Consider the following 14,152-nt stretch of genomic DNA (forward strand, 5'->3'; position numbering starts at 1 on the left):
ACTTTGGTGTTTATGAAGACTGACAAGGCCCAAATTCAATATTCTCTGTCAATGCTGAAGTTACTTTGACAGCTCTTGACATTGCAGTAACTTTGGCTGGTATCTAGTTCTTTCACCCTCTAGCTTTTCCCACACTTAATATTTCTTCTGTCCCCCCCCCCCCGACTACTGGCATTCACAGACACCTCAGAAGCCTTGAAGGATCTGATGTCAATCAGTCCTTTTTGTTGCAGCTAGATATCATTTCTGTCTCCTCTGTAGCCTTTCACTACACGTCAATGTCTTACATCTTGATTTCTGTTAATCCATCATCAGATCCTAACCCTTTCTGTGAATTACCTTATTACTGTTTATTTTCAGAGCGATGTCTTTGGCTGTCTCTAAACCATTGACTTCTTATCAGTGCAGGTTTGTAACAAAATCCTCTTTTCCAAGAGCATGGTTAATGTGTACTCATATATTTGTTTCAGTTGGTAGAAATGTTGGGTTCTGAGGGGGATGAAGGAGCACGCCTCTGTTGAGTTTGAACTACTTCTTAGATGCAGATGAAACAACAGTTTGCTCTCAGAGAGAAACTCTTTAGAGTAAAGGAACAAGTAGGATTGAACAGAAAAGCTGCTCTGGCAGAAATAGCTACCCCAAGGGAATGCTACTTGCTTCAGAAGTGGTGTTACTGGTGAGGGTTGTGTGCATTTTTGGTTTTTGACAGAGCATCTAAAAAGCATAACAGCAGCTTTCTATTTCTGAGTTTTAGCTTTATATATTTGCAGTTTCTTCGCTCTTGGAGCAGCAAGAGCAAAGCAGTATTGAGAACCAAAAGAGAGGGACAAGCTTCTAAAACGTAAGCTCTCCAGGGAGAGCAAAATTCTCAATTTAAAAATAAATTAGTTTGTGGGAATGCCATTTTTCCTGCCCGACTCAAAAATGACAAGTAGATAATCACATAGCAGGTTATAGGAGCTGCGCATCTACCATACATTCCGATTATACAGCACAATAAACCATTCAAAGAGGAGATGATAATTATAGACAACAACCAACGAAAATAAATGTTTTTGGTGTCAGTCTTAACGTTTTTTCTCAGAGAAGATAAAGAAAAATCTGGAGTGGTAGCCCACAAACATCAGGCTATGAGACCACATATTTGCTGAAAAATGAAGAATGTACTTTATTTTTGGTAGTACCTTCCCACAGAAAGCAGAGACAGAATAATTAATACAGGGATTTCTACAACAGGCTCTCCAAAAGAAATGCACATAAGGCATTTCTTGTTCCTAAAGGCCCAAATTATACATACATGTGCAAGGGCCAGCCTTAGGGAAAATGGCACCTTGGGGGAGCTTGCTGCCTGCCCCCTACAGGAAACCCTCTATGACACCTTCCCTGAGGAAGAGCTCGTTCTCCGGGTAAGGCAGGTCGGCAAAGCGAGCCCAGGTGGCCTGTTCCCTGCCCGGGCTTCCCAAACAGCGGGTGGCCACTCAGCAGGCAGAGCAGCAGCAGGTGGAAGGGCCATGGCATAGCAGGTGTCATGCTACCAGGACAGAGAGGGGATGTATGTGAGTGTCTGGTTCCCACCCCACAGCCCCCTTTATCCCCTCTCCTTGCCTCGTGAGCGGGCATGGCTAGTAATCATTACTTAGGAACTCAGTGCCCTTCTGCAGTTTCTTGACCATGGTATGCCCCCCTGACTACAGAGCCCTGGGCAGTCACCTGTGTCGCTGACCCATAAGACCAGCACCGCATGCATCCAAGAATGAATAAATAAAACCCCACAATTCATAATAGCACAATTCTTGCATTTTCATTCTCCTCAGATTTCAGCACTCCCATTGACTAAAGTAGCATGTAAGTCAGTCCCAAGAATTTTACAAAAAGAGATCTTGCTTATACTATTTAAACAGTGCATGGATGAGTTGTGTATGTAATGTCAGCCTGAGTTGCATTTCCTGACTTCTGGAGGTTAGTTATAAGTGTTCAGGGCCAGTATTTGCACACATTCGTATCAAAGCTGTGCCTGAAGAATATGCATGTGCACATGCAAATGGGTATTTGCACACACAGATTGGATTTTTGCTCATGCAAAATTTTTGCACTTTTGGTTATGTATTTGCACATGCATGCACACACATTATTTGGTCAACTTAGGGCTCTGTTTTTGAAAGTTTGCATCTTCTGTTCACTGTTTCAGATAAAACGTGAAACTTCTATATTTTTAAATAGGAGTCTCGTTGAACTCCTATACATGGCGCTGAAAAGTAATCCCTGAAGGCAGGTTTTTAAAAAAAAACATTTAATTTACTTAACTTTCCTAATTACTGCTATACAAATTCCCTAAAGCATTCCTAATTTTTATAGACCTAGTTATAAATCATAACAAATGGTTTGTATAATAAAAACATAGACGAGACTATAACTTTGTTTTGGTTTCTGCTATCCCAGAGATACAAAAGATTGGCTACAGTTGTAGGGAAAAAAAAGAAGAGACTAATTAGATTATCTGGTCTACTTCCCTAAGAGGATTCTTCTTTGAGTATCTGTACACTCTTGGTGTGCATGCACTGGAGAGCTGAATCTTTTTACCAGCAGTGTCCACTGGGGCCATGCGTGCATCTTGCATGTCTCTGTGTCTCCCAGTTCCTGAGGGAGCAGCAACCCCAGCTGCCACTCAGTTCCTTCTTACTGTCCATGGCAGTGAGACAGAGTAACTTCAGTGTTCTCCCCAATACTGTAGTCTCTCTGTTACACAGTTGTTAGTGAGGTTACTCTACTTGGTTTTTCTTAATTTTTCCAAATACACATATTTGTTGTTAGTCCACTGGCAACATAATACTAATTATGTAGATAGCATTAGACTTTTGTTACTTAGCTGCCTCAGAATCCAGGACTATCAGGCCTATGGCGGAATGAAAATCTCAAGGTTTAAAACCCTGCCCATTCTGTGATACAGCTATTCTACTGAATGAGGGACAGAGTAAGTGCCTTTTTTGCCTCTGGGAGGGCCATATCTGTGCAGGGTGTGTAGTCTGTAAGTCTTTTTCAAAATTCACCCTGATAGGAATAATCAGTGAGAGGGGCTCTGGAGTCCTCTCAAAGTAAGAATGTTTTGCTTCTGTATTTAGACTTTAAAAAAATCTTTTTGCTTATTAATAGTAATAGTGTTATGGTAGTTCCCAGAAGGCCCAGCCAAGACTGAGACCCCATTATGCTAAGCAACGTATAAACACGTAGTAAGAGACAGTCCCTGTTCTGAAGAGCTTATAATCTAAGGGTTTGATTCTGCAAGTTGCTGAGTGCTCCAATCAGATCTGAACCCTCAGCTGTTTTCAATTTAAAGACACGAGCCGTCTCATTGACATCAACTGAGTGTAAAGAGAAGTCTTCTCAGGCAGCCTGAAAGTATCACAAGGAAATGCATGAAAGCAAGTACCAAACTGAGTCTGAGGGCATGGTGACACTAGAAACTTCAAAGCGCTGCCGTGGGAGCGCTTTGAAGTGCAAGTGTGGTCGCGCATGAGCTCTGGGAAAGAGTTCTCCCAGTGCTCCTGGTAATCCAGCGCTCAGCGCTAAACCCCTTGTGGAGGTGGGAGCACAGCTCCCAGCGCTCAGTGCCTGTCCACACTAGTGCTTTAAAGTGCTCAGACTTGCTGCGCTCAGGGGTGATTTTTCACACCCCTGATCCAGCAAGTTAGAGCCAGTGGTGAGCTGGAGCCGGTTGTTAAATTTTGAAGCTGGTTTAAAACCGGTTGCTAAAGGGGTGGGAAAACTCCGGCCCACAGGACTGTCCTGTCCGGCCTGCCTGAGCTCTCAGCTGGAGAGGCTTCCCTGAGAATCCCTTTTTAGTTTTTACTCACCCGGTGGTGCTCCGGGTCTTCAGTGGCATGTCCCTCACTCGCTCCGGGTCTTTGGCGCCATTTCGGCTGCAGGTCCCTCACTCGCTCCGGGTCTTTGGTGGCATTTCGGCGGCAGGCCCTTCAGTGCCGCCGAAGACCCGGAGCGACTGAAGGACATGCTGCCGAAGTGCCGCCAAAGACCTGGAGTGACTGAAGGAACCGGTTCGTCAGCTTTTGGCAGCTCATCACTGGTTAGAGCTATAAAATGTAAGTGTAGACAAGCCCTTACTATGACTACTCTCTATTAAAGATCTATTGCAGAGCAGTGTGGTGCAGTATAAAACAGTTTATAACACTTTCTAAGATAAAATAAGATTTCTGTTTGTTAATACTTGATATAATTTTCACTGTGAAGCTAAAGTATTCTTTTGCACTATAAACAGCTTTTTCAAAACTACGAGTGCTTATTTTATTTCATTTGCTTGATATTTATGCACCGCAATTCTCTTCAGAATATGTACCAGACACTTAAATGTGACATTAGCATAATCATGCAGCCCTCTATGGTACCAATTAGGTGGTCTCATATATAGCACTCATTAGGAAGTTTACAGATTTCAAACATTGAGCCTCTTCACTGGCTCCATGCAGTATGTACTACCTCTACAAAATCTTTTTCTCCCCCCCACAAAATAACATTTCTAAGATTAGTTATTTTAGAATAAAATCAATATGAAATACTTTAATATGCAAGATTACTACCATATGCAATGTACTTTTTGTTAGTTTACAAAGTGAAAGAACTCACACAGGTAATTTCTGTATTGAACCTGTTTTGCTGGTACAGTGAGAAAGAGCAACACCTTAATCTGAGTGCCAGGAATCTATTATTTTAGAAGTCTTCCCTAGCAAAATATATAACTGACAGTTCATTAAAAATGCAAGAAGAAACTTTGGATTTGGTAAATTAATATAAGCTTAATTAATCCCCTAAATACATGCCATTACACTGCACCCCATATTCCTCATAGTGATACTATTATGATATGGTTATAGCATAATTGTGATCCATTTTATGCAAGATAGGTCATGTGAGCGGTTATTGAAAGGTTATGATTTTCTGAATATGATTATCCTATTTGCATGCATGTATCATTTTTGTATTTGAAGTTATAAATACTATGTATCTGTACTTCAAATGTAATCACACTTGGGTAATGCTCACTAGATGAGATGCTTTCAGTCTAAATAGCTAGTTGCAAAGGGCATATTCAGGGTAATGGGCCATTAGAAAGAACAATAGTCCTTCGGAGAAGCTTATCTCCCACCTGGCGAGCCTTCCTGGGAACACTCCAGACAGCCTGTAAGTAATAGCTGCTATGACTCTACAAGGACATGTGACCAGGCCATGTGATGCTGGACTCCAGCTTGGGATGTCAATATTTTTCAACAGACTGGTCTGGGAACCAAGCTTTGGAACAAAGGGTTCCTGCCATACACAAAAGCTATATAAGGTAGGGAGTGACATCATCTGGGGTTCTTCACTCCCCACACAAGAAGACTCCTGGAAACACCTGAGGAACAAAGACTGAACTGGGGGAAGTGCTGGACCCAGGCTACAGGGATTTCTAGCCTGTGTATGTAACACTTGGGGATTCCAAGCTGTAAAGCAAGTGTAGCTTGCCCTTAAAAATCAGCAGCCTGCTTGCATCATCTTTTAGGGTGAGAACCTGCTAATTCATATTCAATCTATCTAGTATATTACGCTTTGTTTGCATTTTTGTTTATTTGCTAGGTTATTTTGCTTTGTTTATTTGCTAGGTAATCTGCTTTGACCTGTTTGCTATCCCGTATAATCACTTAAAATCTATCTTTTATCGTTTATAAACTTGTTTTTGTTTTAATCTAAGCCAGTGAATTTTGACTAGAGTGCTTGGGGAAAATCTCAGCTTGGTTACCACAAGTGTGTATGATCTCTTCACAATGAGGGAGAAGTGGACCAGGTATTAAACCCATATACTGGCCAGATTTGACTAGGACAGGATGGTACTGCTCTGGGGTCCCATACTGGGAAGTTGGTGGTTAGAGAGCCTGCGTGTAACTGGAGCTGGGTGTGTCCCTACCTGTGTGAATGCAGGCTGAAGGTCTTTGCAGCTTGTCACAGCAGTACAGTGTGAGAGGGAGCTCATGCTGGTGGGTCAGGGGGCTCAGTGATACCCAATTCCAGGTGGCACCCTGGGGGGAACCCGTCACACATGCTACTAATGTAAGGTTCAATATTACAAACACTCCCAGCACAGAAAGCTCGTATGTAAAGTGCTCACAAGTAAAGGCAACTGGGAGAGTTTGGCCCAAATTTTCTGCCAGTATAAATTAACACAGCTCTTTTGACTTCAAGGGAGGAGCACCAATTTATACAAGGAAAAGATTTGGTCTTTTATCCCCTGTGACTTGAATAGAGATCATCGTCTTAGCATATGTGCAACATGGCTCAGGTGGAACAGGATCAGGATTCATCACCAAATTTGGTCCGCTGGTTGGATCATTACCTTCCCCAGCCAAGACTAGATACTGACGGGAATGTGACATGAATGCTGATCCACCATTCAGCTGCTTATTTTATACTGTAATACCTTTAGAACTCGTATAATAACCCTGTAAAGCTTGCAGGGTTTGAAACAATTTATTTTTCTTTTTATTAGTGCTTGAGGTGCCAGATTGCCAACTCTATCCTTTATCTGAAAAACAGAGGCAACGTGGGCAATGGCTGTAAACTTCCCCCACAATGCTTCAGCAATCTGCTTCAACCATCTTCTGAGGAACAACCCCTAGTGATCGAGTGAGCACACCAACTCATTTCACATAGACCCCTGAACTGCTCTGTGGTGATGGTGGTTTTCATTTACTACTGTCCTTTGTTACGGATGAACCGGTGAAAGATTCTATAAACCATTTTCCAGTGCCTTGTTAGTTTTCATTAAAACTACCATTGTTATTTTGTTATAGAGTTTAATGCCTGAAGGGTCCACCAGATCATCTAATCTGACCTCCCCCAACACCACCCAGCATCCGCGCACTAAATCCAACAACAGAAATTAGACCATAGGATTAGAGTCCACAGAAGACTAGACAACTATGTGCCCTTGGCAGAGAATAGGAGGGATCAAGGTGCACCGATGCTCAATGGAAGGGAAATGATTAAGTGAGATATACCCAGATAGTCCTGGCAAGTGACCTGCACTCATGCACTGCAAAGGAAGGTGAAAAAACCCCAAGGTCACTGCCAATCTAACTTGGGAGAAATTCTTTTCTGACCCTACATATGATGATCAGTTAGCATCTGAGCAAGAACTAGTCAGGAAAGCACCTGCATGAGAAAATGATCAATGCCACATCAGAAGTTTGGCCCACACCGTCCAGTGTCCCATCTCCAGCTGCAGCCATCCCTGATGCTTCCGACGAAGAATATAAAGAAAACCATCACAGAATACATTGCGGGGGGGGACGTGGAGAGGAGATCTCTTTGTTTTACCATACTTTTTTTTTTGTTTTTTCTTTCTATATTCTACCACCATCTACAAGTTTAGTTCAACTGTGAATTAAAAAAGGTAGATTTTTAATATTTTAGCAGTTAAAAGACAACACACAACTCTCCTAAGCAATCAAAGTGTCCAACCAATATTGCAATGTTTCCCAAAGTGCAGGGTTGCCACTTAGACCCCTGGATTGTTTACTCTAGAGTCTCAGCATTCATTGTTTACCAAAAATGAAAGTCTCTAACTTTGTATTTCTGATGCAGCAATATGAAACAGACTGTATGAAATCATGCAGATAAGGTTTGTTTCATTGAGCTGTCACTATCAATTTGGACAGCAATTTCAATGGCAAATTTCTTTTCCTCACAGTGAAATGAATGTCCATGGAAAACTTCGCTTTTCCAGTCGGCTGGAAGGTAAAGAACAAGTACCATCTACAGCATCTGCTGTAGATCCAGCACTTTGCACACACATTAAAATTACATAAAATCACTCAAGAATGTGTTTGATTTAAAAATACTAATTTTTTTAAGTCAAAGATTTGTACCCAAGAAAGAAATAAGTGTCCTAAACACCTGTTAGAACTTCTACTGCAACTAACAGTAACATTCTCAAGAATCTCCACAAGGTAGATAAAGTAACTTTTTGTTATAGTGCAAAATATTGGTTTAGATCTTAACATCTAGAAGGACGAGATAAAGCTTTACCTTGGCTGAGTGCTCCATGGTGACGACCACTTTGGTTTGTGCACTAGACACCAAGTCCATAGCCCCGCCCATTCCTTTCACCATCTTACCCTAAAACAGAATTTTGAAAAGAAGAGTCAAATGCCTTGATATATTTACTACAAGAGGAACCAGTTTAAAATGAGACAAACGTTTTGCTGCACTGAGATTAAATCTTTTCAGAAAGACAAGCATGTGTGCCAGTTTTCTATGCAAAAAATGCCCTGTATATCATATCATTGCCATTGACAGAACAATGTTGTAAGGAAACATGCAGCCAGTTATATTCTGCTGCCCCATTCTAAGAATCGACTGCACTATCTAACATGGTTAGAAAGAAAGTCATGAATCAAAACACATGGTTAATGCCATTGTTGGTGTAACTCAACTGAAGACAAAGGAGACGGGTGCCAATTCAGCAAAGGACTTAAGCCAGTGGTGGTCAACTTGCAGCCTGCAGGCTGCATGCGGCCCATCAGGGTAAGCTGATTGCGGGGCCGCAAGACATTTTGCTGAGGTTGACTGTCTACAGGCATGCCCCCCCGCAGCTCCCATTGGTCCCCATGGGAGCTGCGGGAAGCAGCGGGCCGCAGGGAAGTGCTGGAAGTTTCCTTTTCTTTTGGCAGAAGAAAATTTTGTTGGCTAAAAATTTGCAACAAAAAGATCTGTGCTTGTGCTGATTTGTAAACCATGGGTTTAGCACCACGGCAGCTCAAGCTGCTGTCTCTATTTCACACCAAAGCTCTTTGTTATGTTGTTTTGGAAAGAGCTAAATAAATAAATATGGATCAATATTGATTTCTCTTTGTTCCTCAGCCATGCAATGTTTCCTACTTTTATGACATGCATTATTCCTTTGAAGTGTGACATAAATTCATAGGCCAGAAGAGACCATTGTGATCATCTGATCTGATCTCCTGTGACTCAGGCCACAATACTTCCCCAAAATAATTCCTAGAGCATATCTTTTAGAAAAACAGCTAATCTTGATTTACAAATTGTCAGTGATGGAGAATCAACCACAATGCTTGGTAAATTGTTCAAATGGTTAATTACTCTCACTGTTAAAATTTTACGCCTTATTCCCAGTCTTATTCCCTTATTTGTCTAGCTTCACCTTTCAGCCATTGGATCATTATATACCTTTCCCTATAGATTGATGAGCCCATTATTAAATATTTGTTCCCCATGTAGATACTTAAAACTGTAATCAAGTCACCTCTTAACCTTCTCTTTCTTGTGCTAAACACATTGAGCTCCTAGAGTTTATCATTAAAAGGCATGTTTTCTAATCCTTTAATCATTCTTGTGGCTCTTCTCTGAACACTCTCCAACTAACCAACATCCTTCTTGATTTGCGGGCACTAGAACTGGACACAGTATTCCAGTAGTGGTCGCACCAGTGCCAAATACAGAGGCAAAATATCTTCTTTACTCCTGCTTAAGATTCCCGTTTATGCATTCCAGGATCACATTAGCTCTTTTGGTCACAGCATCATACTCGGAGCTCATGTTCAGCCGATTATCCACCATGACCCCCTAATCTTTTTCAGTCCCTCTTTCCCAGAATAGGGTCCCTCATCCTGTAAGGATGGCCTACATTCTTTGTTCCTAAATGTATACATTTAACCACATTAAAACATACATTGTTTACTTTTGCCCAGTTAACCAAGGGATCCAGATTGCTCTGAATCAGTGACCTGTCCTCTTCATGATTTACAACACCCCCCAATGTGTGTCTCATTTGCAAACTTTATCAGAGACAAATTTATGTTTTCTTCCAGGTCACTGACAAAAATGTTAAATAGCCCAAGGCAAAGAACCAATTCCTGTAGGACCCCACTGGAAACAGATCCACTTGATTATGATTCTCCATTTGCAATTAAATTCAGGTAGCTGAATATGGTTTTTAATCCATTTAATGTGTGCCATGCTAACTTCATATTGTTCTAGCTTTTTAAAAATCAAAATGTTGTGCAGTACCAAGTCAAACACCTTCCAGAAGTCTTAATATATTATGTCAACACTATTACCTTTATCAACTAAACTTGTAATCGCAACAAAAAAAAAAAATCAAATTAGTTTGACAGGATCTATTTTTCCATAAATCCATGTTGATTTGCATGAATTCCTTTACCTTCCTTTAGTTCTTTATTAATCGAGTCCCAGGTCAGCAGCTCCATTATCTTGCCAAGGATCTATGTCATGTTGACAGGCCTATAATTACCAAGGTCATCCCATTTACCCTTTTTAAAAATTGGCACATTAGCTTTCTTTCAGTTTTCTGGAACTTTCCCAGCGCTCCAAGACTTCTTGAAAATCAACATTAATGTTCCAGTGAGCTCCTGAACAAGCTCTTTTAGACCTCTTGGATAAAAGTTATCTGCTAATTTTAAAATGTCTAACTTCAGAAGCTTCTGTTTATATTGTCCTGAGATACTAGTGGAAGAAAAGATTGTTACCATCACCATAGAGCCTATATAATCTGTTTCCTCCCAAATACATAACTGCACGCAATGCTATATTGGATATAAGTGCTTGTAGTGAATATTTAGCTATGGTTTTCTGTGTGCTGCATCATTAAATTAAATGGCTTGTCAATCTCTGCCTACCTGTGTGCTGTGAATAAGACTGTCGGGCAATTTGAGAGTAAGGGCCTAACAAAGTGAGAAAAGACTGCTTTCTGTCATGAAGGTTTTATCATTGTTCTTCCTTTGATTGGCTGTTTTCTTTAACCGAAAATAAGTAATCTTGACTGAAATACATGTTTTTCTTTTTGTGTATGGAAAACGTAACAGTGTCAGGTCAAACAGCCTGGAAAGAGACATACCTATGGGAAGTTTCCAAATGCAAAAAACTTTCCCCTGATAATTCTTTCTTTTCCATTTATTTCCTGCTGTCCCATACTTCAATAAGGCAGCGCAGTGGATAACTATGATCCATGACATAAAGCATACAGTGTATCATATCATACAGAAAAAAAGCTTATTCCATTACCAATTTGGCCAGCAACTTCAGTGGAAATTTCTTTACCACTGAGAAACAAATATCCATGGAAAATTGCATTTTTCTGCATTTTTTGCAAGGTGAAAAACAACTGCCAACTGTCAAAGCTTCCCCAGCTCTTTCTACCTACATTAAATCACTTAAAATATGTTCATTGGCCATATTAATAATTTGTATTAAATCAAGAGATTTTCATTCAAAATGTAAATAATTTACTAGCACTTGATTATGATTAGCATCTTTAGTAATTATAAGAAACATTATGAACCCTCTCCAAAAAAAAACAACCAACAACAACAACTTGGGAGACTTTGCTTTAATGATACTTTACAAAAATATTTGTTTGAAACTGCAGTCCTAGAAGGAGTATCAACATTTACCTTGGGAGAGTGCTGCTCTGTGTCAGCCACTCAGATTTGTGCACTGGACATTAATTGACAGCACTACCCAAACTTTTCCCTGGAAACCTGGAAATACAGAGTTCTGCAGAGGCTGAATTGTCTTCTCAGCAACCTTGCACAGACACTTATCTAGGGCATGGTGCAGGGATAGCTAAAGATGTGGCATTGTTTCCTCATTAACCCTGCAAAACTTTCATGGTGGAGTTATCATGGATTATGCCACCCTAGTCATTAACATGCCCACATGATAATGTTGAAGCCCCCTTATAGGGTCCCTGGCTGGTTTTGCTTCCTTTAGTTATCTGGAGAGCCATGTAGATTAGGACTCAGTGAGAAAGGATGCTGATGGTGCAGGATGGCAAGTCTGCAGCTGGAGATATTCTCCTCTATGGCCCAGGCAGGAGGATATTGCATCCCTCCACGTATGTGGAGGGAATGTAAGTTGAGCACAGGGGCTTTTGGCCCTTTGCATCAAGCCTTCGCTGCTAATGGGATGCTCTTTTTTTTAATCAATGGTGCAACTGGGGATTTCTTTCCTTCCCTTCATTCACCAGTTTAAGGTCCTGATCCAGCAAGGCACTTAAAAGCATGTGCTAAGTTCAAGCTCCTGAGCACCTTAATGTTTAAATTGCATTTAGAGAAGCATATGATGCCTAAGGACCATATACTGCCCTCCATCCATGTGCAGAAGTCTGACTGATTGGCTTTTCCCCACACATTAGTCACGTGGGGAGGGGAAGAAGAGCATTCTAAAGAGGTTGAATAGAAACTGGCTGAAAAAACATCATACAACTATTTGAAGTTATGTGCTCTACAAGGGAAATAACTTCATATTACTAAAATTGAACATCACTATTTGGGCCAGATACATGTTGCTGCCAATAGGAGTGTGGAAATCAGGTTGTGAATTTCCTCTCTCTGTGGCCCCTACTAGTGTCAGATGGGGTCATGCCAGTCTGTATGTGTAAAGTAGGGTTAAGGGCTCCCAAAACCATGATTTCTCAGAAAGCCACTTTTGTTCCTTTATGCTGAAAATGGGCCCTCAGACTAAAGGCAAATGAGCAGATCTTGGTCTGTTCTAAGTGAAAACAGAGCTCTCAGTCCCCAGTTATACCTCCTACTATCGCTGCACATTGACAAGGGATTTCTGTTACTTTTAAAGCTCAATGCTAGATTTAATTGCAGTCAACATATACCAGATTGTTCGTTAAATGACTTGAGTGCCTTGTGCTCAAAATGAAGACTGTCTTAAAAATAAATATTTACTCTTCCTGGAAACTGCCTGCAACAGCAGCCAACAGTTACATGAAATTTCTGCTAAAAGCTAATTAGGGCTAATAGCAGTGGGCACTGAAGGACACATTGGGTTGAGAGGCAGAACTACACTGTTTCACTTAACACAGAAGTTAAGAGTGTTAATTGCTATCTAATTTTCTCTTAAATAGGATAAAATGCAGTAGGTACAATAGGTCACTCTCTGCAACTTGATTAAACACTCTTAATAGAAATGTTGTAATTAAATAACCTGAAAGTAGAGAGACTAACTGCTTTAGTCAACTCCTTGGAAAAACCAAAATTATTTTAAAATTGGCAACAGATAGAAATACACCCTAAAGTTTATTATACCCCTCCCCCACAAGCTTGTACAGGATTCAGGGTTTGTACTTTTTTGGGTGCTGTTTTTCTTTAAATGAGCATTGTACGCTTCTAAATACATTAATGGAACTTGTTTGGGAATCCAGAGGAAAGATCTATTTTAGTGCACTCGTTCAAATTCTCCCTAACGACATGTATTATAATAAGAACATTCTTTATCAATCAGAGTTGGGATTAGGAAGAAAGTTTTTCTAATCAGCTCTTCGCCTTCCCTAAAATAGGAATACTTACAAAAGTGGGGGTAGGAATAGGCTTACTGTTGCCTTCCTTCTCCTTTGTGCCAGCACAACTGCTACAAAAAGTGCACAGGGATGGAATGAATTCTCCCTCCTACTGCCACCTTTTCAGCAGTTCAGGCTGAATTTAAAGATACCTTGGGAAGTCACGGACACTGTACAGATATTGTAAAGATGCCCTGCATATTTTGCTCCCTCTGAGGTTCATGGTGGCTTGCACCTACCCAAAGGGACTTTCTAAGAATATCCGCATGGTACAGAGCAGAACCTGTGCCAGTCATAGGAATAAAGAATACTCCAGAGGGATCCAATGGAAAGAGCTGGGGTTATTAAGCAAATGAAGGAACAGCTCTAATAATTCCCTGTGTGATCAAGAAATGAGGGTTTAAGTGAACACACACCGTAAGAGGAAACTGAGACCAATTCCTTAGTCCATGCTCACTGCTAGTCATATGCCTCAAGTTTAAACACACTGTAAGTAGTTTATCACCATCGGTGCTGGAACTAGGAGAGCTGGGCATGCAGCAGCACCCCCTGGTTTGAAGTGGTTTCCATCATTTACAGGGTTTACAGTTTAGTTTAATAGCTTTCAGCACCCCCATATAAAAATTGTTCCAGCACCTAGGCTTATCACATCAGTCGGCTGGATACTATCAGGATATATTAAATCAATATGAATGTTGTCTGCCTTTCCTTCGTCAACCTGTGATAAGAAACCATATGCTTCACTCTGTGTTCTGGATTAATAAAAGGGTTGCTTCA

At 40.8% G+C, this 14,152-nt stretch overlaps 1 protein-coding gene and 1 long non-coding RNA gene across 2 annotated transcripts in view; one reads left to right on the forward strand and one right to left on the reverse strand.

Annotated features, from left to right (window-relative positions):
* Window positions 1-14,152, forward strand: part of LOC141987299 (uncharacterized) — a 94,991-nt gene that overhangs the window by 61,562 nt on the left and 19,277 nt on the right. The window lies entirely within an intron of this gene.
* Window positions 1-14,152, reverse strand: part of OXCT1 (3-oxoacid CoA-transferase 1) — a 125,413-nt gene that overhangs the window by 15,679 nt on the left and 95,582 nt on the right. The window contains exon 14 of the mRNA XM_074952509.1: window positions 8,074-8,163. Coding sequence (XP_074808610.1) covers window positions 8,074-8,163 — 90 coding nt within the window. The remainder of the gene's footprint in view (window positions 1-8,073; window positions 8,164-14,152) is intronic.

The sequence above is a fragment of the Natator depressus genome, chromosome 5 (assembly GCF_965152275.1).
Source record: "Natator depressus isolate rNatDep1 chromosome 5, rNatDep2.hap1, whole genome shotgun sequence".
Classification (NCBI taxonomy): domain Eukaryota; kingdom Metazoa; phylum Chordata; order Testudines; family Cheloniidae; genus Natator; species Natator depressus.